Source organism: Heteronotia binoei, chromosome 3 (genome assembly GCF_032191835.1).
Source record: "Heteronotia binoei isolate CCM8104 ecotype False Entrance Well chromosome 3, APGP_CSIRO_Hbin_v1, whole genome shotgun sequence".
NCBI lineage: Eukaryota > Metazoa > Chordata > Lepidosauria > Squamata > Gekkonidae > Heteronotia > Heteronotia binoei.
In genome coordinates, this window is record NC_083225.1 from 132948704 (window position 1) to 132974658 (window position 25955).

The 25955-nt window shown below is 41.0% G+C and overlaps 1 protein-coding gene across 2 annotated transcripts in view; it reads right to left on the reverse strand.

Annotated features, from left to right (window-relative positions):
* Nucleotides 1-5497: 5497 nt before the first annotated feature.
* The window catches only part of LOC132568537 (prostaglandin F2 receptor negative regulator-like), a 134834-nt gene continuing 114376 nt past the window's right edge, over nt 5498-25955 (reverse strand). For both annotated transcript variants that reach the window (XM_060234459.1, XM_060234457.1), the window contains 3 exons: nt 20424-20531; nt 9829-10134; nt 5498-8703 (listed from right to left, as the gene is read on the reverse strand). In XM_060234459.1, the coding sequence (XP_060090442.1) occupies nt 8537-8703; nt 9829-10134; nt 20424-20531 (581 nt within the window). In that variant the 3' untranslated portion in view covers nt 5498-8536. The remainder of the gene's footprint in view (nt 8704-9828; nt 10135-20423; nt 20532-25955) is intronic.

Below are 25955 nucleotides of genomic sequence, written 5' to 3' on the forward strand. Positions count from 1 at the left end.
CTACTTGCTTTGAAGACAGTATCCAAATCAGTTTCCATTTCACAAGGCCCATTAACTTCAGAAGACCTTTGTGTGGAAATGTCTTTTTTTAATGCCTCAGATCAGGACTGTCTTTCCGTATTTCTCTCTCTGTGTGTGTGTGTGTGTGTGAAATGGCACTGATGACTCAAAAAAGCAATGAAATAAGGAAGCTTTCAGTTGTTGAAATTCAGATCAACAAATATAAACTGGCTCATATGATACAAAACATACTGAAATAAAGCAGGTCTTGCCACTATGGACTGGATTCTGCATCATGGCTCAGTGAACCTAATTCACCTTACAGTATGCATGAGTTTCATTCAAAAAGAATTATTCAGATACTACCGGAAGATTAAAGAGACAAAATGTTAGTGGGAGGGTGGGGGGGAGACCATCCTTGGGTTCATCTTTCTCAACTGTGGGCACAAGACTTCACTAGATCATATTTTCAATGGAATTCTCACTCCCTTTCACAAACAAAACTACCTTATACTAAGTCAGACCATTAGTTTATCAAGATCATTAGCAGCAGCTCTCTAGGTTCTTTCACATCACCTACTATTTGACCGTTTTAACTGGAGATGTTGGAGACTGAACTTGGGACCTTCTGACTGTGCTATGGAGCAGACGGTCACAGAACCTACCAGGGGTGGGGTAATCCTGGATTTGGTCCTAAGTAATGCTCAAGACTTGGTGAGAGATGTAAAAGTGATCGCACCACTTGGGAGCAGTGACCATAACGTTATTGATTTCACCATTTATATAAATAGGGAGTTGCCCCAAAAGACCAGCACAACCACGTTTAACTTTAAAAGGGGTAAATTCTCTGAGATGAGGAGGCATGTGAAGAGGAAACTGAAAGGAAAGGTAAACACAGTCAAAACCCTCGGGGAAGCTTGGAGGCTATTTAAAACTACAATCCTAGAAGCTCAGATAAAATATATACTACAAGTTAGGAAAGGCACAAACAGGTATAAGAGAAGGCCTGCATAGTTAACAAACAAAGTAATGGAAGCTGTAGACTGTGATCAGGCAGGCAAAAAGGGACTATGAGGAGCATATTGCAAAAAACAGAAAGACCAACAATAAAAATTTCTTCAAATATATTAGAAGCAGGAAAATATATTAGAAGCAGGGAGGCAGTGCGGCCCTTGGATGACCAAGGGGTAAAAGGATTACTGAAGGATAGGGAAATGGTTGAGAAGCTGAATGCATTTTTTGCCTCAGTCTTCACTGTGGAAGATGAGAAGTGTTTGCCTGCTCCAGAACCACTAATTTTGGAAGGGGTGTTGAAAGACCTGAGTCAAATTGAGGTGACAAGAGAGGAGGTTCTACAACTGATTGACAAATTAAAAACTAATAAGTCACCAGGTCCGGATGGCATACATCCAATAGTTCTGAAAGAACTCAAAGTTGAATTTGTGGATCTCCTGACAAAAATATGTAATCTTTTATTAAAATCTGCCTCTGTTCCTGAGGACTAGAAGGCAGCAAATGTCACCCCCATCTTTAAAAAGGGTTCCAGAGGAGATCCGGGAAACTATAGGCCAGTCAGTCTGACTTCAATACTGGGAAAGTTGGTAGAAAGCATTATCAAGGACAGAATGAGTAGGCACATTGATGAACACAAGTTATTGAGGAAGACTCAGCATGGGTTCTGGAAGGGAAGATCTTGCCTCACTAACCTGTTACAGTTATTTGAGGGGGTGAACAAACATGTGGACAAAGGGGACCCAAAAGATGTTGTTTACCTTGACTTCCAGAAAGCTTTTGATAAAGTTCCTCATCAAAGGCTCCTTAGTAAGCTCGAGAGTCATGGAGTAAAAGGACAGGTCCTCTTGTGGATCAAAAACTAGCTAATTAATAGGAAGCAGAGAGTGAGTATAAATGGGCAGTCTTCACAGTGGAGGATGGTAAGCAGTGGGGTGCCGCAGGGCTCAGTACCGGGTCCCACGCTCTTTAACTTGTTCATTAATTATTTGGAGTTGGGAGTAAGCAGTGAAGTGGTCAAGCTTGCAGATGACACTAAATTGTTCAGGGTGGTGAGAACCAGAGAGGATTGTGAGGCACTCCAAAGGGATCTGTTGAGGCTGGGTGAATGGGCGTCAACGTGGCAGATGAGGTTCAATGTGGCCAAGTGCAAAGTAATGCACATTGGGGCCAAGAATCCCAGCTACAAATACAAGTTGATGGGTTGTGAACTGGCAGAGACTGACCAAAAGAGAGATCTTGGGGTCATGGTAGAAAACTCACTGAAAATGTCAAGACAGTGTGCAATTGCAATGAAAAAGGCCAACGGCATGCTGGGAATTATTAGGAAGGGAATTGAAAACAAATCAGCCAGTATCATAATGCCCCTGTTTAAATTGATGGTGCAGTCTCATTAGGAATACTGTGTACAATTCTGGTCACTGCACCTCAAAAAGGATATTATAGCATTAGAAAAAGTGCAGAAAAGGGCAACTAGAATGATTAAAGGTTTGGAACACTTTCCCTATGAAGAAAGGTTAAACCGCTTGGGGCTCTTTAGCTTGGAGAAACGTCAACTGCGGGGTAACATGATAGAGGTTTACAAGATTATGCATGGGATGGAGAAAGCAGAGAAAGAAGTCCTTTTCTCCCTTTCTCACAATACAAGAACTCGTGGGCATTCAATGAAATTGCTTAGCAGTCAGGTTAAAACGGATAAAAGGAAGTACTTCTTCACCCAAAGGGTGATTAACATGTGGAATTCACTGCCAAAGGAGGTGGTGGCAGCTACAAGCATAGCCAGCTTTAAGAGGGGATTGGATAAAAATATGGAGCAGAGTACACTATTAGATGTATGTATGTATGTATGTATATGTGTGTGTGTGTATATATATATATATATATACACAGACACACGCACACATATATTGACCACTGTGTGATACAGAATGTTGGACTGGATGGGCCGTTGGCCTGATCCAACATGGATTCTCTTATGTTCTTATACAGAACAGACGCTTTACCACTCAGCCAGAGCATTCAGCCCCATGCTCCACACTTCTGCTTACCAGGGACTCACAGAAGCTGAGAAGCTTTGATGAATAAAAGACTGACAGCATCTGATACCTCAAAGGAGCAAGGTGAATAAAGTCAAATAATTAACCCCTATCGACCACTAAATTTCCTTATAAAAGGCCAATCGGATATAAGGAGCACCTGTGTATCATACTGTAGGATCTAGTGGATGAAAGTAAGAGAAAGTGCCGATTTCTGAGGTAATCTGTTGAATATAAAGATAGTCTGTAACTATTAGTTCTGCAAGACAAAGACCAGTCTCTATCAGAGGCTTCAAGTTATTTCATATTCAGGAGCAGAAGCCATTCTAAAAGGTAAAGGTGGTCCCTTGTGCAAGCACCAGTTATTTCCAATTCTGGGGTGACATCGCATCACGACATTTTCATGACAGACTTTTTATGGGGTGATTTGCCATTGCCTTCCCCATTCATCTACATTTTACCTCCAGCAAGCTGAGTACTCATTTTACTGACCTCAGAAGGATGGAAGGCTGAGTCAACCTTGAACTGGCTACCTGAACCCAGCTTCCATCAGGATTGAACCCAAGTTGTGAGCAGAGCTTGGACTGCAGTACTGCAGTTTACCACTCTGTGCCACAGGGCTCCTTGTAGAAGCCTCTACCTACCATTAAAGTGGTTAGTTTTACCTGTGTGTCCAAACTTTAGGAGAGAAGCACACATAACGTTCTGCTGTTGCCAGTGACTGTTTTGGGTTAGGGTTTGGGGGTCATATAATACCTCTCTATCCAAGAGCTCTTGCCAACGAGGAGGATGGCTGCAGGGAAGACAATAGATGTAGTATAGTTTTCACAACCATAGGGGTCATACACTGTAGTGATTAACACAGCATTGCAGTGTCACCAACAGAGCTGAGAGGATGCAAGATGTCAGTGCAATTCCTGAAATTTTTTTTCAAGACCACACATACTGACTGCAACTGTATTGAAGGTGCCCATTCTTGAACCATTTCTCACCCAACCCATAAAATCAAAACACTTATAAACCAGCATGAAGAGATGGCAAATCATGTAAACAGACCTGGTTTTCTATATTTGCCTGTTTAAGTGTTAACCCTAGAAAATGTGGATCTTAAAAAGCAATTATCACCTTGTGTTTGGTCTGGAAATTACTTGAGGTACCTGTCAAATGCTTCCCTTGCAAAAACATTTTCCTTGTCTTAACAGCCCATCTGTACCTTTGAAGTGAAACTCTGCAAATTTAGATTCTAATTTTATAAAGGAACAACAGCTGGACAGTATTTTTTTTAAGCATATTAAGTTAAATTACGCTTCAAAGGGAGTACCGCCTATACCCACCTGGCTGTGGAAAGCCTGGTTAAAATTGGCTGATTCTCAATTAGCTTTAAATTAATTTGACTCCTTGAACTGATTAGGCAAGCACCTCAAAGCTAAACTTTTCTTTTTGTTTGGAATACAAAGCTTCTGCCTATAGAAAAAGTGTTAGATTTATTCCTTGTTGGAAGAATTTTGTCAGCCATCATACTATAGAGTACATTTATACTAACAACCACAATAATACATACATAGTTTTAAGGAACAATGGTATTAGAGATCTGAACACACATGAACACATGAAGCTGCCTTATACTGGCTCAGACCATCAGTCCACCAAGGTCAGTATTGTCTACTCAGATTGGCAGTGGTTCTGCAGGGGTTCAGGTGGAGGTTTTTCACATCACCTACTATCTGGTCCTTTTAACTGGAGGTGTGGGGGATTAAACCTAGGACCTTCTGCATGCAAAGCAGAGGCTCTTCTGCTGAGCCACAGCCCCACCTCTAAAAATCTTATGTACTAAAATCCCAGATACTGATAACAGTTATTAAGGCACTTAGTTAAGTGGGTACATAGTTCTCTCCTCCCCGGGTCCTGGGCATGATATTACCTATATATTAGTCTTCTGAAAAAGTTCAGCTCTAAGATCATCAGGTGATCAGAGGCAGTGGAGGGCTGGGCTTTTAAAATAACTGTATAGAAGAGGGGATTTCTGCCTGGTCATCCAGCAGTGCAAAAACCTGAATTAAGCCATGTTCCCTTTTTTATAGGACTTTTACACTACAAGAGTCCTGTCCCCCAGTGTATCTGGTCACCAGAAAACAGAGAAGGGGCATATTGTGGCACAAACATTGGGGCTGTAGTGAAGTGTGTGTGCAATCTTTTGACTTCTGCTTAAAGCATTAGGACTTCAGTGCATGCCCTTCTTCATCCTTACATAGATACTGTACTCACATGCAAAGTCCTAGCAACTAGGGAACTATGCCATGGTCAGATACATGCTCAACAAACTGTTGCTTATCTAACAGTTCCAGTATTGAACAGGCATCAGGTAGTTCAGTTGTACCCAGTGACAGCTAAACCAGAAATTCAAAGCTACAGTTCAAACATCCATAATTCAAAATAATGGTCACACAAAATTATTTATAAAAAGACAATTTATTTTCAATGTAAAAAACACATTACACTTCATAGTAATTGTCCCAATTCCTACATTCCAGAACCGTGCTTAACAAATTTCTTTAAAAGCTTCCAGAATTGTGCCAAAGCCCCTCTTTGAAAAACAAAAAAGCTTCCCTTCCTTTAAGCAAGTTCTCTTTGAAAACATACCCGATTCATATCCCAAGTGCCCTGAATTCCCAGCTGTGAGCTGGAAGCATGGAAAGAGACAAATCAGGATTGACGGAAGCCCTTAGAATACTTGACTGTTGATTCCATGGTTGCAACTCTGACAATATTGCTGACCTCATAACGGAATCCCATGCAACTTTCTCTCTGAAGACATACTGGAGGAAGTTAAGACAAAACAGGTAAGAATTTTCTGAAGAGAGAAGCTCTACTGTTAAAAAAGGAGATAGTATAAAATTGGCACAATTGGAAGGAGACTGCTGGAGTGTTGCTACTTCAAGGTACAGTTTAGTACAGGGGAGGCAGCATTGCCTCAAATCAGAGGGAACAACAATGTAACCTATTGACCAAGTAATTCTGTCTGCAAGCAAAATGACTTTTCCTATGGTCTAGGTGGGGTGGGCAACAACTCAATGAATAGGAGCCCTGCTATGAAAGGCAAGGAATCCCTGAACCAAAATAACCCTGAGTTTCTTTCCATAGAGAGACAATGTCAGTGTGCAACAAGTATGTGAGGAAACTTAATCATTTCTCAACACAACAGAAGCTGTGCTGAATCAAACCAATGGTTCACCTAATCCAGCACCCCATTTCACACTGTGGCCAACCAGATGCCCCTAGAAAACCTTCTAAGGACAGCATGGAGGCCAAAGCTTTTTCTGCCCTAAGAACTGGTATTTAGATGGTAACTGCCTTGGATCAGCATGCAGAGTATATTTACTCATTGCGGCTAATAGCCATTGATGGGCCCTATTCTCCATTAATTTCTCCAATGCACTTTTAAAGCTAACTGAACTAGTCACCAGCTATTCAGTTCATCATGTGGCAATCACTCCCACAAGACAATCACCTTTGTATGAAGTAGTTATTCTGAACTTAATTATTGCATTTAAATTGTTTTCCCCTCAAAATATGTATTAATGGGGAGACTTGGCATTAAAACATGCAATACAGGGCAGTTTGTGCTTTAAATAATTGTTCCTTTTCTACTTCTTTTAAAAAAATCAGGTCTGACAATGTGGTAAAAGCCCCTCAAGTACTGGTCCATCATATAAAATATTAAGTCACAGGATTTATCTAGATGAGTGAAATATCAAATGAACAATGCAAGCAGACTGGCACAATGCAGGGCAGCTTGTGATGGGGAAGCCTACCAAAAAGGTATACAGCCATCAGCCAGCCAATACTACTCCTTCTATACAACTCCAACCACACTGACTCTATGCACTTTACAAGTTTGTAAAGTTTCTGTTGTGTTCTGACATGTACACAAGTTCAGTGCAGTTTCAGGAGCCTCAGATGCATATCCCCAGATAAAGGCTTGCAGAACTACGCAAAGAAATGCAGGCTTTAACCCCACTGGATAACAAAGATCATCTGACATTTACTCTACAATTTCACAAAGAAAGGAAAAAATGGTTACTTGCTCTGTTAAATTTCCAGTCAATGACTCTAGCCACATAAGTCTTTTGCTGAATATTGTATGTAAAATGTATATGTTCTGACTTATTGCTTAGAAATACTGGTTGTGCTGGAAGAAGGCGATGCCTTGAATCACAGTTAAATCAGAGGCGCAGCTCTTGGGATCATGGATGAACAAGTATGTGGAAGACAAGATCTTGGTCTCTCTACTGCAGCAGCAAAGAGCCCCATGATGATAAATAATCGCCAGTCCTAGATAGTAGACAAAGGACACAGTGCAATGTTATAACTGTGGCATACATGAAAGAACTTCCAGGGACTTCTTTCCTACAAAATCCATTCCCTTCCTTACCCTGAGTAACAACTGCAGATACTGACCCATTGCTCCAGCATCAAACTCTGCATGGTGATTGCACAGTTAGTAGCATATGCAAACCATAGCTTGTTGTGGATCTAGTCACATGTTCACTGACCTAAAGGCATCTCTGTTTTGGTGCACCTCACTCATGGTATGCTACCCAATGTGACTTTTTTTTTAAAACCTCAGCATTGAAATGTTTAGATCAGGAGGATTCATGCTCAGTTCCAGACTTTCTAGGTCCTTTAGTTACATGGTCCTATGATATATGTAAGAACATTTAGCAGTCTCCATCCCAGGTGTACAGTGGCTGTTACACAAAATCCATTAACACTGTAAGAAGAAGTGGAAAATCTGGTGGTGGATTCTGCTGAGATGGTTGGAACAATTAGGGCACAGAGACTCAAACACCTCTTACTAGAACAACAATGGTGGGTACTATATAAACTACAGTGGAAAGAGACACTGTAAAAGGAGGTTGTATTGCTGTCTGATATTAGCCTTCAGTGCCACTAAACCCGCAACATTTTAAAAACAAAGGCCTTAGACAAAATAATCCAAGTGCTAACTTGGAATGAACTCCCACTAGCAACAGGAGATTGTCAACTCACAAGCTATATCTAGAGCAATAAACATTAATTTCCTTCTCTAGAGATTGCAGCTGGGAGTTACATGGCAGCCATTTACTTCCTATGAGCTCTTCCCATTCCATCTTCTAATTAAACCAACAAGGAAAAGAGATTTTAAAAGCAAATCTTGGTAGCAAATCTTGCCTAAAAGTCTGCTGGAAGAACACTGTGGAACAGTTAACCTGCGAGAGAGAACAATCCCCAAAAGAAGTGCCATTGGAAGACAAGCTGAAGGCTAACAAACATGACATGTGCTCTCAGTGTGAAACACGGGTAGAAAAGGAGCAGTTCCTAAGTCCAGGACAAGATCAGACAGTTTTGTTACTGGGGCATTTTGATGCAACAGACTCAAGTTGCAGAGTGGCCTTAGGCCTGCCAAAAGTCCCTTCTGAAATGTATGCATCCACTTCTCATTTTTACGCTTAGTCCATCTCCATAGACATCAGCCGGCGTCTCTCTCGCCTGGTTTCTTGAACTTCCTTCTTGCAACACCAGCGGGAACTGCAGTAGCCAATCAGACAAGATAAGAGTCCAATGAGCGTGGCAAGGCCGATGCCAATCAAGAGTGGAAATTTGAAAGCGTTCAGCACTGAGAGCAAGGGTGAAGGAAGAGAACACAGAAAAGAAGTAGTTAGAATAAACATTTCTTTACTGATGATAAGCAGATTAGAAATATTCACTTTGTAAAACATTATTTACTTGGTAGTCCTCTTCAGGTGTTAAAACTATGTGTACCAGCAGTCCAGCAATGTGAGCACACACCTGCAATACTCTGAATACATGCTGTCACTATAGGAATGCAGATTTTTTCCCTCCATATACAACTGTGGTACATGCCAATAGACTGTTCATGTGCAGTGAAGCTGTATACTCAGGGAAAAGTTTACACATTACCCTATTCATACAAACTGATGATTGCACACATTGGGAGCATCACAGGTAACACTCCAGTTAGTAGGCTTCTGGTACACATGATTGTAATGTCTGAACAGGGCTAAGATCTATTCTATTTGCTACTTATTTTAATCTTACCTAGAAGAAACAAGACACAGTGATTCACAGGCTGTTTCACATTCAGTCTAGGAATGCTGGATTGGCTTAGCATATCCAAAGCAGCATTTGCCAGCAATTCTTATCTACAGTTACTTAAAAACCCTACCTCTTATCCTGAATTTTAAAACAATATTGGACAAGGAAACTTTCAGTTGAGCAGCTGTCTGGACAGCCATCTAGCTTCCACTTGACTGTCATTTAAAGGCAACTAAGTAAGCAATACAAGTGCCATGAAGTGTTTATCCAGCACTATTAAGAGTCAGTGAGGAGAACAGAGTAGTCTCAAATAACAATCTGTTTTGAATACAGGAATCACTGTTCCCCAGACATTCCATGTCCAATATGATTACAGGCCAGTTGTGCAACTGAAACAGCATTTCTTCTATTTTTATAGCTTTGCAACAAAGCTTTGTAAAATAGTGCAAATATGCTTCTAAGAATTCAATCAACAGACCACATTTTGAAAATTGTACCTGCTTTTTAGCAGTACAATACTTAGCACTCTTAGAAATCTGGAAAAATCTCAAACCTGATATCAGGAGATAGACCTCATATTGACTTTTTAAATAAGATGGTTAAGGAAACTAATATGTTGATTACCTTTCAGTAACAAAATTTTGCTCTTTGATAAGAATGCAATCAAAATCTGGACTATTCTTACCATCCATTTTCACTGTCACAAAGATGGGCTTGGATTTGACCTCCATCTCCTGTTGCCAGACACCTGCAGCTGACCGGACCCATGGGATTACCACACAGTAATGGTTACCAAAGTCCTGATCTTCACAGCCATGAATTCTAAGCTGAAATTCCAGGGGGGCAATTTTTGCCAAGCTGACATCACTACTCCCATTCCTTCTGGCCTGGATTGCAATTCCTTTCCGATCCAAGGAAGCTAGGAAAACAGGGGGTCTGTCCATTGCATAAGAACGCACCGCAAACCAGGAGACATCAAAGGACATATCATCTGAAATGGAAAGCACAGACGCAGCATGACAAGGGTATGGTGCATCAAATGCAACACTTACAAGAACAGGACCTCTTACTATGATGCACAAGATGACAAAATTAATATAAAGGAATTCCATCTGCAACAGTTATTTGAGGCAAGGCTACCTAGCTATTCCACTATAGAAATAAGATAAAAAGATCACACAAGGAATACAGACACCCTTTCTAAGCCCCAATACTGGCATATATGTACTGCCCTAGAAAGTGTTCTTTATAATCTTCATTTCCCCCCTTTTTTCCTAGCCTCATCTCCTGGCTTGATCTAATGTAGGGGTTATTTCCAAAATGTGTATATCGCCTTCTCCAGAGATCTGCTACTTCTACAACATCCTAGCAAATTTCATAATCCTCAACATGTTCCTGGCATTTTTGCACTCTCTGACGTTTCCCCTCCCCTCCCCCAACCCAGTGTCAGGCATTGTCATTGCATCCTGTACTTCCACTTGTCCCATGCAAGCTCAACTTTCCTTCTATTAAGTCACAGCTTCTTACTGCATCCTGCCAGTTTAAACATTCAGGTTTTCCTATTAACATTGCTATACTTCCCAAACTCACATTATTATTTTCCTGATCTCTAGCTGTGCTTTCTCGACACCTCAAATACATTTTAAAGGCATGGTTAATAAGGCCAACCTTGACTCTAATAAGAGATCATGATGATTTGCATGAGGTTGCAAATTTCTGGTAGGGGAGCACACAGTCTGTGATGGGTAATGGACTGTGTTTGGCAGCACTGCAAAAAGGGTTTTCATTCTGATGTTCTCATCTCCGTAGCTCAGAATGAAGACTGAGATCACAGTCCCTTCTTTTGGACTGAATGAAGACTGAGATCACAGCCCCTTTTGGACACTATGTAAAATGGGGTGTCAGCACAGGCTAGTATTACAGGGGGCATTCCACACTTTATTCAAAAAGTTACCCCAGGCACAAATGCCTGGTTTTAAATGTGTGTCTGAGGGAGTGTGTGAACATAAGAACATAAGAGAAGCCATGTTGGATCAGGCCAACGGCCCATCCAGTCCAACACTCTGTGTCACACAGTGGAAAAAAATTATATATATATACACACACTGTGGCTAATAGCCACTGATGGACCTGTGCTCCATATTTTTATCTAAACCCCTCTTGAAGGTGGCTATACTTGTGTGTATGTGAGTGCATCTTTAAATCACTCCCTACAAAATTACAAACTTCCATCACTTGCACATAAAGAAACTAATAGCAACACTCCCCCAATACAGAGAATAAATGGAAGCATAAATGGAAGTTTCTTACAGGCACGAATACAATCAACATAGCAAGGCTCATTCCCCAGTATGCCGTGCTTCTAATTTAGACCACATTTTATCTATAAATGTACTGCAGTTATACATCTTTAGGAACAAATGCCTTACACCAATTTCACTAACGGGATATCCTCTCAAATATCTTTGCTATGCCTTCTACCTCTAACACTGGCTGACAGGTAGTCACAGTCTATCAGTATATCCTCTATTCTTCTGTGCAATGTGCAAGATTATGTTGAGTCCATTAGCAAATCTGCACTTTTAACCTCATTAGAATGGTAGTTGTGGATGCAGTTTAATCACTGCAACTGTCTTTGGATGAATATCCTTGTGCCCACCTCCCACCTTCCAGCTGAGAACCAAAAGATATAATGCCTATAGCATCTGTCAGAGTCTGACTTTGAGTGGAAGTTCATCCTCGCGATTTGTGAGCAAAATAGGTGTGTTCACAATGAACATGTCAGAGTCTTATAAGAAATTGCAATATGGTATCAAACTTCTTAAAAGTTAACTAGACCCGTGACAGGTATTTATATGTAACTTTCTTTGGGCACATTCATATCCTAGTGCATAGGTGGCATAATGAAATAATAATGTATTATTATTTTTTGTTAGCTGCCTTGGTGACTCTAATGAGGGCAGCAATGTGGAATATAAATTTTGTAAACAAATATCAGTGGGAGACCTGCGAATACCTTTTTTTTTGGGGGGGGGGGAATAAATAAATGTTTAAATACTGTAATTTTGTTGGATCTATCACTGGAAGCCGCCCTGAGCCACTTGTGGGAAGGGCGGGATATAAATCTCAAAATAAATAAATAAATAAATAAATAAATAAAAAATCTCATTTTCTCCTCCCTGCTATATCTTTCTTCCCTTTCCTGAAAGCCCCCATACCCTCCTTCCCTTTCTTCTTCATTCTGGTCTTTTCACTCTCCAGTCAGCCTACTTTTATCTGCCCCCATCCTCAGCTTTCTCTCCTCTACTCCCCCTGGCAGCCTATTCCCAGGAAAACTATAGCCCTGCTGAATGGCCTTCTGAGCTAGGCCAAGTAGCACTGGGAGGGAACTTGGACTGACTTGTGAGGGGTACTGCACTTTCCCCTATATCACCTCCCTACACAATTTCCTCTTTCCATCCTTCTGGCAACCCATGTATCTACAGGTCTCCCTGCTCTCTTCTTTCTTTTACACCCCCAAAATAAACTACCTTGTATCTGCCCACCACAGTCCTCAGCTATATTTTTTATTTAGTTAGTTCATTAAATCCTACCTTCCTCCACAATGGGAACCAAAAGCAGCTTGAATCATCTTATCCTCACAACAACCCTGTGGAGTAGGTTAGCCTAAGTGTGGGTGACTGGCTAAAAGTCACCCAGTGAGCATACCTGAGTTTCCCAGATCTAACCAGTGTATTTCATGAAGTGGCTGCTATTAAACAGTAGGAAGCAGCCAAGCAAGAGTGAATCATGCAAGTGGGTGTGGGTGTGGGGTGTGGGGGAGGATAGCAAGTTGCCCAATGGTTGCTGCCCGGCCTGGCTCAAGTAAGTCCTCACTCAAAGGCCAAAACAGCTTTGAAAAGGGTCCTTTCTCTTGCCTTTTCCTGAGAGAAACTAAGCCTAAAACGCTAGCAAAATTGTTATGGTTGCCTAGCAATGACCACTGAGAAAATATGTTTCTTAAAGGTACAGGTACTTCTTTTATTATTTTTGTTGTGGTTTTAAAAAACAATTTTTTAGTTTTTGTAGGGCAGCGTAAATAATCTTGGTGTCCCTACAGCTGGTATAGATAGGAAGTCAAACTACATATGCAAGGGTTTTTTTGTTTTGTTTTAAATCATATGGACAACCAGTCAGTGTTACTGTCTGAGATCTATCAATGAGATATCCAGCAGATGGGATAACAGAATCTATTACCAGAGGGATGGAAGTGTCCCAGATACCTTATTTCCAACCCCTAAAGCCATTCATTACCTACATATCTAGCCATCTCATTTCAAGCTTTGTATTTCTGACTAACTTGATCCAATTATACTGAAGAGTGCAGAAGAATTAACTCAGCAAAGATGAGCATCACTTAGTGCACTAGTTCCCCCAACAGCTAAGAATCCAGATTTTAAAGCAGGATTTATTACTGCTTTCTACCCATTTGTATTTGAAGTTTCTTTCCTCCACTTATGAAGGTAATACTCAAACATACAGCCTCTTGCTGTCATTCTGCAATTATAATTACAAAAAATAAATTTTGCAGTGTGAGATAATATTAACCAATAAATTTAAGTGAGCATATAGAGTGTGCAATAACCAAGTCAATATATCCACAAAGAATCTATAAGAGGCAGAAGGCAGAAAGGCCATTGAGAGCCCTTTGTTTTTAAAATTTCCTGAAGGGGTCATGCTGGAGTATAATTGATTTTGTTCTTATATTTTATGAGGACTTCCACATGGCTCTGTCTCTTTACATTTTGTGATGCCACTACATAAATTAGGTTAGCAAAGATCAGTGATGATTTCAGCAGGGAAGAGAAGCAGCAGTCAGTCTTTCTATTTCACTATTACTCTAATGGTCAAGGGGGGTAGATGACAAGTTGAGCAGGATGATCTTGAGTAGGTACCACAGAGGCAGAAAAATACTGGTGAGAAACATATCCCCAGTTTCCTGTTTTACCTCCACTTTGCACTGTTAGTGACTTGGGATGAGCATGCTGATGCCAATTTAACTGGATTTACCTTCTCTGCAACCTGTGATGTGCTGTGTAACAGATATTTTTAGTTGTACTGTTTTTACCATGACTGATTATTACTTGGATTCACTTAGCAAACTGAATTCACCATAGAACAAAGTTTGAATCCAGTGGCACCTTTAAGACCAACAAAGTGTTATTTAAGATAGAACAAAGTTTGAATCCAGTGGCACCTTTAAGACCAACAAAGTGTTATTTAAGAGCAAACATTCTCAGATACACTGAAATGGAAGTTAACACTCCATACATATAGGCAGCGGGTGAGCAGCTAATTAGCATACAACATAATGAAGATGTTTTAATAGATGTAAAAACCAAACAGGAATAATGTAAGTTTATACGGTTGCTTAGCTTGTTATTCCTGTTGGTCTTTGCATCTGTTAAAACATCTTCATTCTGTTGTATGCTAATAGTTACTGCTTCTGTGACTGGTCACTGTGCTATAGTGCATACTGAACACCATATAGCTATAAGAATTGTGTGCTATCAAATCACAACTGACTCATGGCAATCCCAGGACCATGGGTTATTCAAGGCAAGAGAGAAGGAGTGGTGGTTGGCCATTGCCTTTCTCTGCATAGCAATCTCAGTCTTCCTTGATGTTTCCCATCCAAGAACTAACCGTGGCTGTCCCTGCTTAGCTTCTGAGCTCTGATAAAATCAGGCTAGTCAGGGCTAGTCAGGCTGCTTATATATCTCTTTCTCTCATATTTGAGCTTCACAAAGGAATGTTATAGACTCTTGTGTTTTCTGGCCTTTCGGCCCACTGCTGACAGTTCTTTTTCTGATGAAGATGCACACCAGACCACAAAAGTTTTAATACCCATGTTGCTATGCTACCAATATGGATGTAAAAACCAGCATTCTAACACAACAGGAAGCATCAATAACAGCTTTTAGAACATTCTGTAAAATGCAATGCACATACTTTCTAAACCCTGAGACCTGAGTTTGAAAGCTCCCCAAGCAATAGAAACAGCACCCATAGTTTTAAGAAATTAATGTCCTCAGTGTCCATTGCTAGAAAACCACAACAGTCATGGTTTCTATCAGTAAAAGGCAAAAGGAGAGGGCAGGGCCTTTTCCAGGGCTGTTATGGCATTTGTGAAAGGACTCATCGGGGTTGCCCAGCAACCACCACTTGTTACCATGCAACTTGTATGACTCACCCAGGCCCAGATGCTTCCTACAGTTCCACAGCAGCTATCCCAACAAAACCAGTGTGGTGCAGTGGGTAGAACCTCAGACTAGGACATGGAAGATCTATGTTATTCTAATCTTGGGTCAATTTCATATTGGCTGTGATCACATACACATTTTCAACCCACTTTCCAACTGGATTTTACTGTGTGAATTGGCAAAATCCAGTTGAAAGTGCACTGAAAGTAAACTGAAAGTGCATTATTTAGTGTTTGTGATCGCAGCCATTCTTAGCCTAGCCTAACTTACTGGGTTGTTGTGAGGATAAAATGGAGAAGAGGAGAATGCTTTTAGCTGCTCTGAATCCCCATTGTGAAGATGAGATTTCAACAAGGTATTTAAAGAATATATATAACCGAAGGTGAGGGGTATATAAAAGGTTAGTGAGTAGGAATGGAAGCATAGTAAGATGAGGACATGGCATGGCTAGGAGGAGGAAGAGAGGAAATTGCACAGGGAGGGAAATACAGGAGGAAATACAGGAATGCCTGCAACAGGGCCGGCTACTGGCACTGCAGAGTTTCCCAAGGGAGAGGCTACCTGCAGTGAGACGAAAGCTGGGAAAGCTGAAGGCGGGTCAAGAGAAAGGTAAGCTGGCTAGTGTGTGGGAAGGACAGAAGAAAGCAGGAACAGGAAAGAAGCTATGGGGGCTTTCAGAAAAGGAAAAGATAAAATGGTAGGGGAGGGGAAATGAAATGCCCTCTCAAGTCCTGTGCAGGTCCCACAGTTGTCAAAAATTTCAAAAATACAATTCCTTTTTTGGAAAAAAGTGCATTTAATAGCACATTTCAAAATAGATTCTAAATGCTTCTGCTATCAGCATTTGTACATGTTTTATAAATCTCCCAAATATGTGCAGTGACTGCAGGTTTTGCTCACAACAAAGAACACATTACAAACACTTTTTTTTTAAAAAATACACATTTGTAGGGAGTGTCTTTTAAAGTCAGTTACTTCCACCACCTCTGTGGGAGTAAGCCACAATTCAGAAGCCATAGGTTTCAGATGACTGGTTCAACAACATGAAAAGCTGCACTCTCCCTTAAGTATGGGCCTCAGCCCCTCAACCCAAAGCTTCTTTGGATCTAAACAGATGTGAAGTGGGGAGCAAGATCTTCTGTAATTTTTTTTTAACTTCAGAACTGCTGTTGTGCAGCTGAATACTTGATCAGTGAAGTGGCAAAGGAGGAACATAAGAACATAATTGAAGGCATGTTGGATCAGACCAATAGCCCATCCACCCCAACACACTGTGGCCAAAAAAACCAGGTGCCATCGGGGTCCATTAGTGGGGCCAGGACACTAGAAGTCCTCACATTGCCCTCCCTCAAAAGCACCAAGAATACAGAGCATCACTTGCTCCAGACAGAGAGTTCCAACAATACGCTGTGGCTAATAGCCACTGATGGACCTCTACTCCATATGTTTATCCAATCCCCTCTTGAAGCTGGCCATGCCTGTAGCCACCATCACCTCCTGTGGCAGTGAATTTCATGTGTTAATCACCCTTGGGTGAAGAAGTACTTCCTTTTATCCATTCTAACTCAACTGCTCAGCAATTTCATTGAGTGCCCATGAGTATTGTAGTTCTTTCTCTACTTTCTCTATCCCATGCATAATCTTGTAAACCTCTATCATGTCACCCCTCAGTTGACGTTTCTCCAAGCTAAAGAGCCCCAAGCATTTTAACCTTTCTTCAGTACTCCAAATGAGACCACACCATCAATTTATACAGGAGCATTATGATACTGGCTGATTTGTTTTCAATTCTCTTCCTAATAATTCCCAACATAGCATTGGCCTTTTTTATTGCAATCGCACACTGTCTCGACATTTTCAGTGAGTTATCTACCACAATCCCAAGATCTCTCTCTCTAGTCTCCTCCAGTTTACACCACATCAACTTGTATTTATAATTAGGATTTTTGGCCCCAATGTGCATTACCTTGCACTTGGCCACCGTGAACCTCATTTGCCATGTTGATGGCCACTCACCGAACCTCAACAGATCCCTCTGAAGTGCCTCACAATCCTCTCTGGTTCTCACCACCCTGAACAATTTAGTGTCATCCCCAAACTTAGCTGCCCTGAGCCTGCTTCAGTGGGGAGGGCGGGATATAAATCAAATCAAATAAAATAAATACAAAATAAATAAAACTTAGCCACTTCATTGCTTACTCCCAACTCCAAATCATTAAAGAACAAGTTAAAAAGTATCGGACCCAGTACTGAGCCCTGCGGCATCCCACTACTTACCACCCTCCACTGAGAAAATTGCCCATTTATATTCACTGTTTCCTATTCATTAGCCAGTTTTTGATCCACAAGAGGACTTGTCCTTTTACCCATGACTCTTAAGAGGAAAGAAATCTTTTCCTAGTGCTGCTTCCCAGGCTAAGGTAGCAGCTCCATAATGCTACTCTGAAATAACACAGCAGCAGAACTTCTAGGCTGGGCCTTTCAAAGGCCTTGGTGTAAGTACAAAGCGCCAGAAAGCTTGAGGAAACAGCACATATATTACAATTCAGCTTTGGTGGCAAATGTTGCATGAGCAGGAATTATGTATATATAAAAGTTTTTGACAGCAATGACTGAAATGTATGGTAAGTTCAGCCTAGTTTTCTTGGCACATTTTACCCCTCACATCTGAATACGAACCACCTTTAGGAAACATTTCTGTACACGTTCCCACAATTTTAGAGAACTGTGGAAATGGTCACTGCTGGATACTCTCTGCAAAAGCAGCAATGAACACATCCATCAGAGCCAAGATTCAGTTAAATGGAAGCACTGGTCGGATTTGGCATAATTCTAATACTAATGGACTTTAAAGAGAGAAGGCTGGAGGCAGTTGCTATTCTAAGAAATGCTACAGTATCTGTCACACTTTGGAATAACTCATGCTAATGTGTAAGGGAGGGAGAGTTGCCATGTGGAAGTGCGGTAAATTATGCCTTACATTTTTATATATGGGATAAACTAAGATGCTAGGCTTCCTTCCCCTGGGAAAATCTGAAAGTATCAAAATGTAAAGTACATATTTATGCACCTCAATCTGACAAGCAGGCCTAAGCTGTCTGGCCTTTAGCTAGTTTCCCTGGTCATATCGACCTTCACGAGTCTCACTAAGCTGAAAACAAAATAAATAAAATCTCAGTGTACTTGCTAGCTGTGCCTGCAATAAATAAGAATTCAAATAAGACAAAATATTGCTTCAACTAGCCCTGAGAATACACAGCTATGGAAATGAGTGCTTTTATATATCTTTTAAACCCAAATTACCAGGATTTTATAATAATGCTATTAAGAAAGCTGAGAAAGTCTCCATGTAAATTTAAAAAGATAAATAAGAATTGATCCAATTCATTTTGCAAAAGAACAGAATCTATTTATCAAAAAGGCCAGATGAAAAACCTGTTGTATTAGAATGAAGTACTTAAGGTGGTATCCTGTAGATTGCAGAGGCTATAATCCAGATTTGTCCAAGCAGTTTCACCTGTACACTTATTATTATTTCACTAAGTAACTTGCTGGAGATGGAGGACACACTGACTAAGGCCAGAATCAGTCCTGCAAAGGTGGCAGGGTGGGGGGAGAGACTAGCTAAGGGACTGCTTCCGTGTGACAGTTGGGTCTAAGAGAAGTAGCCACAGCTGTGGCAACTGCCTTTCCTAGTTTCTTCAAACAGAGATAAAGCTGCCAACAACTGTACTCTATTTCTACACTGCTGCGCAATCGCAACTGCCCATCCTAGGGGAGTGAGGTTAAACAGCCACAACCTGAGCAATTGAGAAGCAGAATTTATATAGCTGCCTGCCAAGTGTAGGCTTGTTACACCTTTGCACAGCACTTTATTCATTGGGCTGGCACATTAATGGAGTCCTTTCAATACTACCCTTCACTGAAAGTTAACAACATTGCACCTGCATATTAAATCCCAGCCTAGCACCAACAGTTGTGAACAAAAAGAATCAACTCAAAAAAAGGCTAACTGACAAAAGGAGCATTTGGCTTGACTCAGCATAGCAAGGTTTTCAAAATATTTGCTGTAAGCACTTTGAACACATTCACACAAATACTAAGGATTAAGAGTGAATGAATAGTTTGCCCTAAATGTGTCTTCAACATACTGCATAAAAAATATGAACACCTATCAGAATTACATCATTATAGGTGAACTGCAGAGCTTAACAGAAAACAGTTAAGCTCAGATTTGTGTGCTGAGTACCCACACAACAACCAGACGGCTCTCTCAAATAAATGTCCTCCAATACAAACTGAAATGTAAGTGTTCATGGAAGGTACAGATTAAAGGGAAACTTTTCATGGGGAACGGGAGCAGATTTCAAAAGTTAAAACATAAATGGTTATATTAGCAAATAAAAGGCTGATTATTATATGGGCAGCTTCAAGTGTATGATTTTGCCTGATGGCTTTATAAATAAATGGAAATGTAGAATTAGATGAACAGCCACTATAGATTTCCCTGTCTAAAAGTCCAGACTCTGCTGGGAGCCTTTTCCAACTAACTGTCGTAAAACATGCATCTACTGCTTTCATTCCCTGTTTTATTCACTGAGCAAACACACAAACTCTAGTTTGACTTGTAGGGATAACGTGTATAAACAGGGATAAACCAGTGCAGAACTGAGGCAGGTGTTTCACCAATCACCCATATTTACTTAGAAAACACAAACAGAAGTTCCCTGGAATGACTGAGAAATTGCTGCACTACCAACCACTGCTGGAATGTGCATGAACAGCTGTTAAATTTCATATATTCATAATAATACATCATTCAGCTTACAGGAAGCTTCATAAAGGGAGAAGCTACCAAGTTATGGTACTTGTAGTTTAAAGGGTCTATCTCCAAAACCTCCACTTGAACTGTGAGTTCACTTAATTCCAATGACTATTTTTAAAATATAACATATTCTTAGTTGTCCCATAGGTTTAAGATTTTTATTAAACACATAGGAAAAAAATCAATCATACTTGAAAGTTATTCAAATCATACCTGGATTGAGTACCGTTCCTTCAATGGTTATGATGCAAAGTAAATTCACCAGCTCATCCCGATAAACTGTTGGATTATCTGAATGGACTGAGGCATTAAAAACAGGACCTGAGGGGTGGAGGAAAGGTTTTTTTAATATCATTAAACAGCAGGGTTCCTCTTATGCTTCTTACATACTGTTGGTCTAGGATAGTGTATGAAGCCATGAAATCCAGGTCGTATTCATAACTTGCATCACACCAAGGACTTCTAGAATTAGTTTCTCATGTTTATGAAACTAAATATATTTTATGCTAATGACAAACAACAAGCTGCTCAGAGGATTTCTGAAGTTTCAAACAAGTAGAGTCAAATAGAGCTTCACAGGAGTCTCATAGACTCCCTTGTAGGCATATGAATTATAGAGCATTTTGAACATGTCTAGCACTGATAAGCCATTCAGTCCATTTGCAATGTCTGCTGAAGCCATGTAAAAGGTACAATTATGACAATGAGAACTATATTTGAATTAAGTAGCTGACATGTTAGTCAACTACTGTCAAATATCCCCACATCAGCTTCTTTACAGAAGTCAGCTCAGTCCACCTTCACTCAACTGGCCTTTGATTACACAGAACATGCAGTTTTGTAGCAACAATTTCTCATAACGTAAGAGGGTACTGGACATGAGATATTCCTTCACAGACATTCTGCCTTCTTGAACAAAGATGGTTCCACATAAAGGACTGACTCAATACAGTGAAGCTAAAATAAGGTTTGACATACACATGTCTTGTTCTGCCAGTTCAACAATGTTTGTTACCTTGCACAAAACGTTCTGAGAGATTTGCATTTCACATCTTTCCTTTTTTTTTGCGTAATTTGAACAACTGGTACATTTGATAATGGAACTACAATTCCTCCGTAGCTGCTTGAACAGTAATATCATTATAATTAATGACTCATCTGTTAGCAGTCTCTCAGTTTCAGGGAGAGGCTGCTTTGTGCACAACAGTGTGGAAATGTCATTTCTCTAACTATATTTACACGCAATGGATCAAAGAGTCTGCCATAACAAAAGCAAATTTATTTGTACATTGGAAACAACTGTTACTTATAATATAAGGTACCATGCCAATAATCAAAAGCCTAGGAAGCCTGCTACATGGCTATTATTATGTTATGGCTGAACTGCAAGCCATTGACAAACCAACAGATATCATTACTTGCTACAAGTTCATTTAAAATAAATTCAGTAGCAGACTGATGCCAATGACGTCACATGATGAAATCCATCCTGTATGATACTTGAAATGTCATAGGCACTCATCATAGATTTAAAATACTGAGCCCCTGGGAATATTTGAGCATGATAACACTGAAAGCTGCTTATTTTACAACCACCACAATATTTTATACGTGTCATTAATTCTGTATTTTAATGAATATGTTTTGACATTTTGGGTTTTAAAAAATATTTTTACTTTGTAAGCTTCCTTGAGGTTTCTGGAGTGATGGTGCAACATTTTTCTAAACAAATAAAGTTATTTCATATTAGAGCATAAGGAGAGTTAAGTATGGCTGTGCTGAGCCCTGCCACCAGGATCTCATTTTCAAGTATGGAACTATGGAAATTACAGATGCAGTAAACACCATACATCCAATGATGCCTCAATCACTATCAAAGCATGTAATGGATTATTATTCACATGGTCCTGGATCATTTGCAGAACTCTTTCATCTGAAGAATGCTCATGACGGGGAAAAATGTTCCAATAGGGCAGCGGTACGCAACTAGAAGTACATGTGTCACCATTGAGATGCAGCAGTAGTCTAGGTGGGATGCAAGATTTTCCCAGTAATTACAACAAATAAGCATCTAGGGATGGATGATGTGTCAGACATCTGTTCATGGCACTTTGGTCCATTTGTTCCATATCAAACAAATTTGTACCAGAATATCCGGGGTTGAGGGATTGCACTTTCCTGAGTGTTCCCATTCTTCAAGAAACTCCTGTGTAGGTTACTGAAATTCTTAAGCAGAATAGATAAAAGAAAAACTATTAACTCATATTTTCCCCCATGGGGTGAAGCACAGCTGGGAAAGTGATTCTGAGTCAAAAATGGGCAGAAGGTTATGGGTGAAGTACATGTACTGGCTAAATCAATAACTTTAGAAACTGCTTTTGGTTAAAAGGGAGGGAAAGGGTGACAGAGAGGGACACACACACATCCTGTTCAAGTAGCATGTAGTTTGGCCCTTAACATTTAGGAACATCCCTGCACTCTTTGTTATGTTGCTCTAGTACTTCAGTAAGCATTTCTTCACTTCTACTCAGGTCAGGTCACTGTTCTCCAGGGACACATTCAACAGTCAGGCAAGCTTCTGTAAAGCATGTTAGCGGCTGCAAACTATATTTTTTTCTTGGTCAATGCTGATTCAGCCACAGAAGTCAGAGACTGCAAAGAGAAATGGTCTTTTTTATTATTAAGACATAAAAAAGCAGGGGAAAATCTGATTTACTATTTTTTCCCCTTCATCCAAAAGCAAAGCTATTTGCTACAATGCTGTAACCAAACTCTACTTTTAAATGGAAGCAATTACTGCCTTACTGAATCCTTCCCAGGCACATTCATTCCAGTCATGCATTCTTAATTTTCACTCCTAAATTAAATTGTGGTCTACAATGCCAAACTAATTTACCTAGGTAACTTGGATGAGGGGGGAAGAAAATGAAGAGGAAGTGCTTTTAAAAAAAAAACATTATACCTACAGAGCCATGTCACAGCAGAGAGGACACAATCTACATGAAAGAACATATATAAAATCTTCTGTCAATGCAGAAATTTAGTTGCATCTGAAGACCCAATCCCTACAGAGGAAGAATGTCATAGTAAAAAGCTGTTCCACATGCTTACCAGTTCAGACAAAAATAACTACATTAAATTAATCCTGTATCAAATTAAGAGAGATTTACTGCATCATCCAATGTTTTATCACCCTATTGAAGGAGAAGAACTAAAACTTACATACCCAATGTAGAGGTTACTGCCAACAGTTAAAGCTAGATGGTTAGATTATTCTTTTTCAGAGTTTGGAAACTTTCTGTACATAAAGGCTCTCGTGTTTGCAAATTCACAGAGGAGAGAGTGAAGGAATATACTAAATGCTGAAAATCCTATAATATTTAGATAAAACCCCTGTTAAATCAACCCATTTAGTATGCAGTAGCTACTGACCTCCGGTCTTCATAAGAGCTCTCAAAAGAGCATGAGCACCTAGACAATCTGTTTTCTACTTTCTTCAACAGGGCAATGAGCTGAAATCCTTCCCCATGCTTTTATACAGGTGTCATTTTAGGACTATCTCTCTTTCTCTCGGCTTGACTTCACGAACGAAGATTTAAGAAGGGTGCAGTAGTCCACGTCTGCTGCAGGCTCGCTGGTGGCTGACAAGACCAATGCGGGACAGGCAGATCCGGCCACAGTGGCTGCAGGGAAAAGTCTGATTTGGGGTTGGTGCTGTAGCAGTGTGATTCTTTCTCAATCTCCTTTTGTCCTCAAGACCAGCTATGCGTGCGTTCTCAAAGGAAGAGACAGCCTGGTGGATGGTGTGCCTCTATGCTTTGCGATCTGAGGCTAGGTCAGACCACTGGTGATGGTTGATGCGACAGGTGCCAAGGGATTTCTTCAAGGAGTCCTTGTACCTCTTCTTTGGTGCCCCTCTATTTTGATGGCTGGTGGAAAGTTCGCCATACGGAGCAATCTTGGGAAGGCGGTGGTTTTCCATCCTAGAAATATGCCCTGCCCAGCGCAGCTGCGTCTTCAACAGCAGTGCCTCGATGCTTGTAACCTCCGCCCTCTTGAGGACTTCAGTGTTGGTCACAAAGTCACTCCAGTGGATGTTAAGGATGGTGCGAAGGCAGCGCTGATGAAAGCGCTCAAGGAGTCGCAGGTGATGACAGTATAAAACCCACGATTCGGAGCCGTAGATGAGGGTTGTCATCACAACCGCTTTGTAAACATTGATCTTTGTGCCTTTTTTCAGATGCTTGTTGCTCCACACTCTTTTGTGCAGTCGGCCAAATGCACGGTTTGCCTTTGCCAGCCTGTTGTCAATCTCCTTGTCGATCTTGGCATCTGAGGAGATGATGCACCCCAGGTAGCTGAACTGCTGGACTGTCTTCAGAACTGATTCACCCACAATGATGGAGGGAGGGTATAATCTTCCTGGGGTGCAGGCTGGTGGAGAACTTCTGTCTTCTTCAGACTAACTTCTAGGCCAAATAGCTTGGCAGCCTCTGCAAAGCAGGACATCATATGCTGCAGAGCTGATTCCGAGTGGGAGACGAGTGCAGCATCATCAGCAAACAGTAGCTCTCGGATAAGTTTTTCCATTGTCTTGGAGTGAACCTTTAGTCGCCTCAGGTTGAAAAGGCTGCCATCGGTGCGATAGCGGATGTAGACACCATCATCATCTAGATCTACTGCAGCTCTTTGAAGCATCATGCTAAAGAAGATTGTAAAGAGAGTTGGCGAGAGAACTCAGCCTTGCTTTACACCTGTGCCTATTGGGAAGGGCTCCGAGAGGTCGTTGCAGTGTCTGACTTGGCCTCGCTGGTCTTCATGTAGCTGGATGATCATGCTGAGGAATCTTGGGGGACATCCTAAACGTTCCAAGATTTGCCACAGGCCTTTCCTGCTAACTGTATCGAAAGCTTTGGTAAGGTCGACAAAAGTCACATATAGACCCTTGTTCTGTTCCCTGCATTTCTCTTGGAGCTGCCTGAGAACAAATACCATGTCGGTGGTGCTCCTGTTAGCTCTGAAGCCGTACTGGCTCTCTGGGACGAGTTCTTCTGCAATGGTGGGCACCAGTCTGTTCAGGAGTATTCTGGCAAGGATTTTGCCTGCGATGGAGAGCAGGGTTATCCCCTGGTAGTTGGAGCAGTCTGACTTTTCCCCTTTGTTCTTGTGTAGAGTGATGATGATTGCATCGTGAAAGTCCTGTGATAGTTTGCCTTGTTCCCAGCAGGTGACAAGTACTTTGTGAAGTGTGCTATGTAGTACTGTGCCCCCATGCTTCCAGATCTCTGGTGGGATTCCATCAACTCCCGCTGCCTTGCCACTTTTCAGTTGCTTGATGGCTTTAACAGTCTCTTCTAGGATGGGGATCTCATCCAACTCTGTTTTCACTGGTTGAAGTGGGGTGAGGTGGATCGCTGAATCTTGAACTACGCGGTTGGCACTGAAGAGAACCTGAAAATACTCCGACCACCGGTTCTGTATGGATGCCTTGTCTGTGAGGAGCACTTGGCCGTCTGCACTACGCAAGGGACTCTGAGCCTGATATGATGGGCCATATACTGCCTTCAGGGCTTCGTAGAACCCTCTTAAATCACCAGTGTCTGCACACAGCTGGGTTCTCTCTGCAAGCTTGGTCCACCACTCGTTTTGAATGTCCTGAAGCTTGCACTGGAGGTTGCTACATGCAGCGCGAAAGATTGTTTTTTTCCCGAGACAGGAGGGCTGAGCAAGATGTGCTTGGTAGGC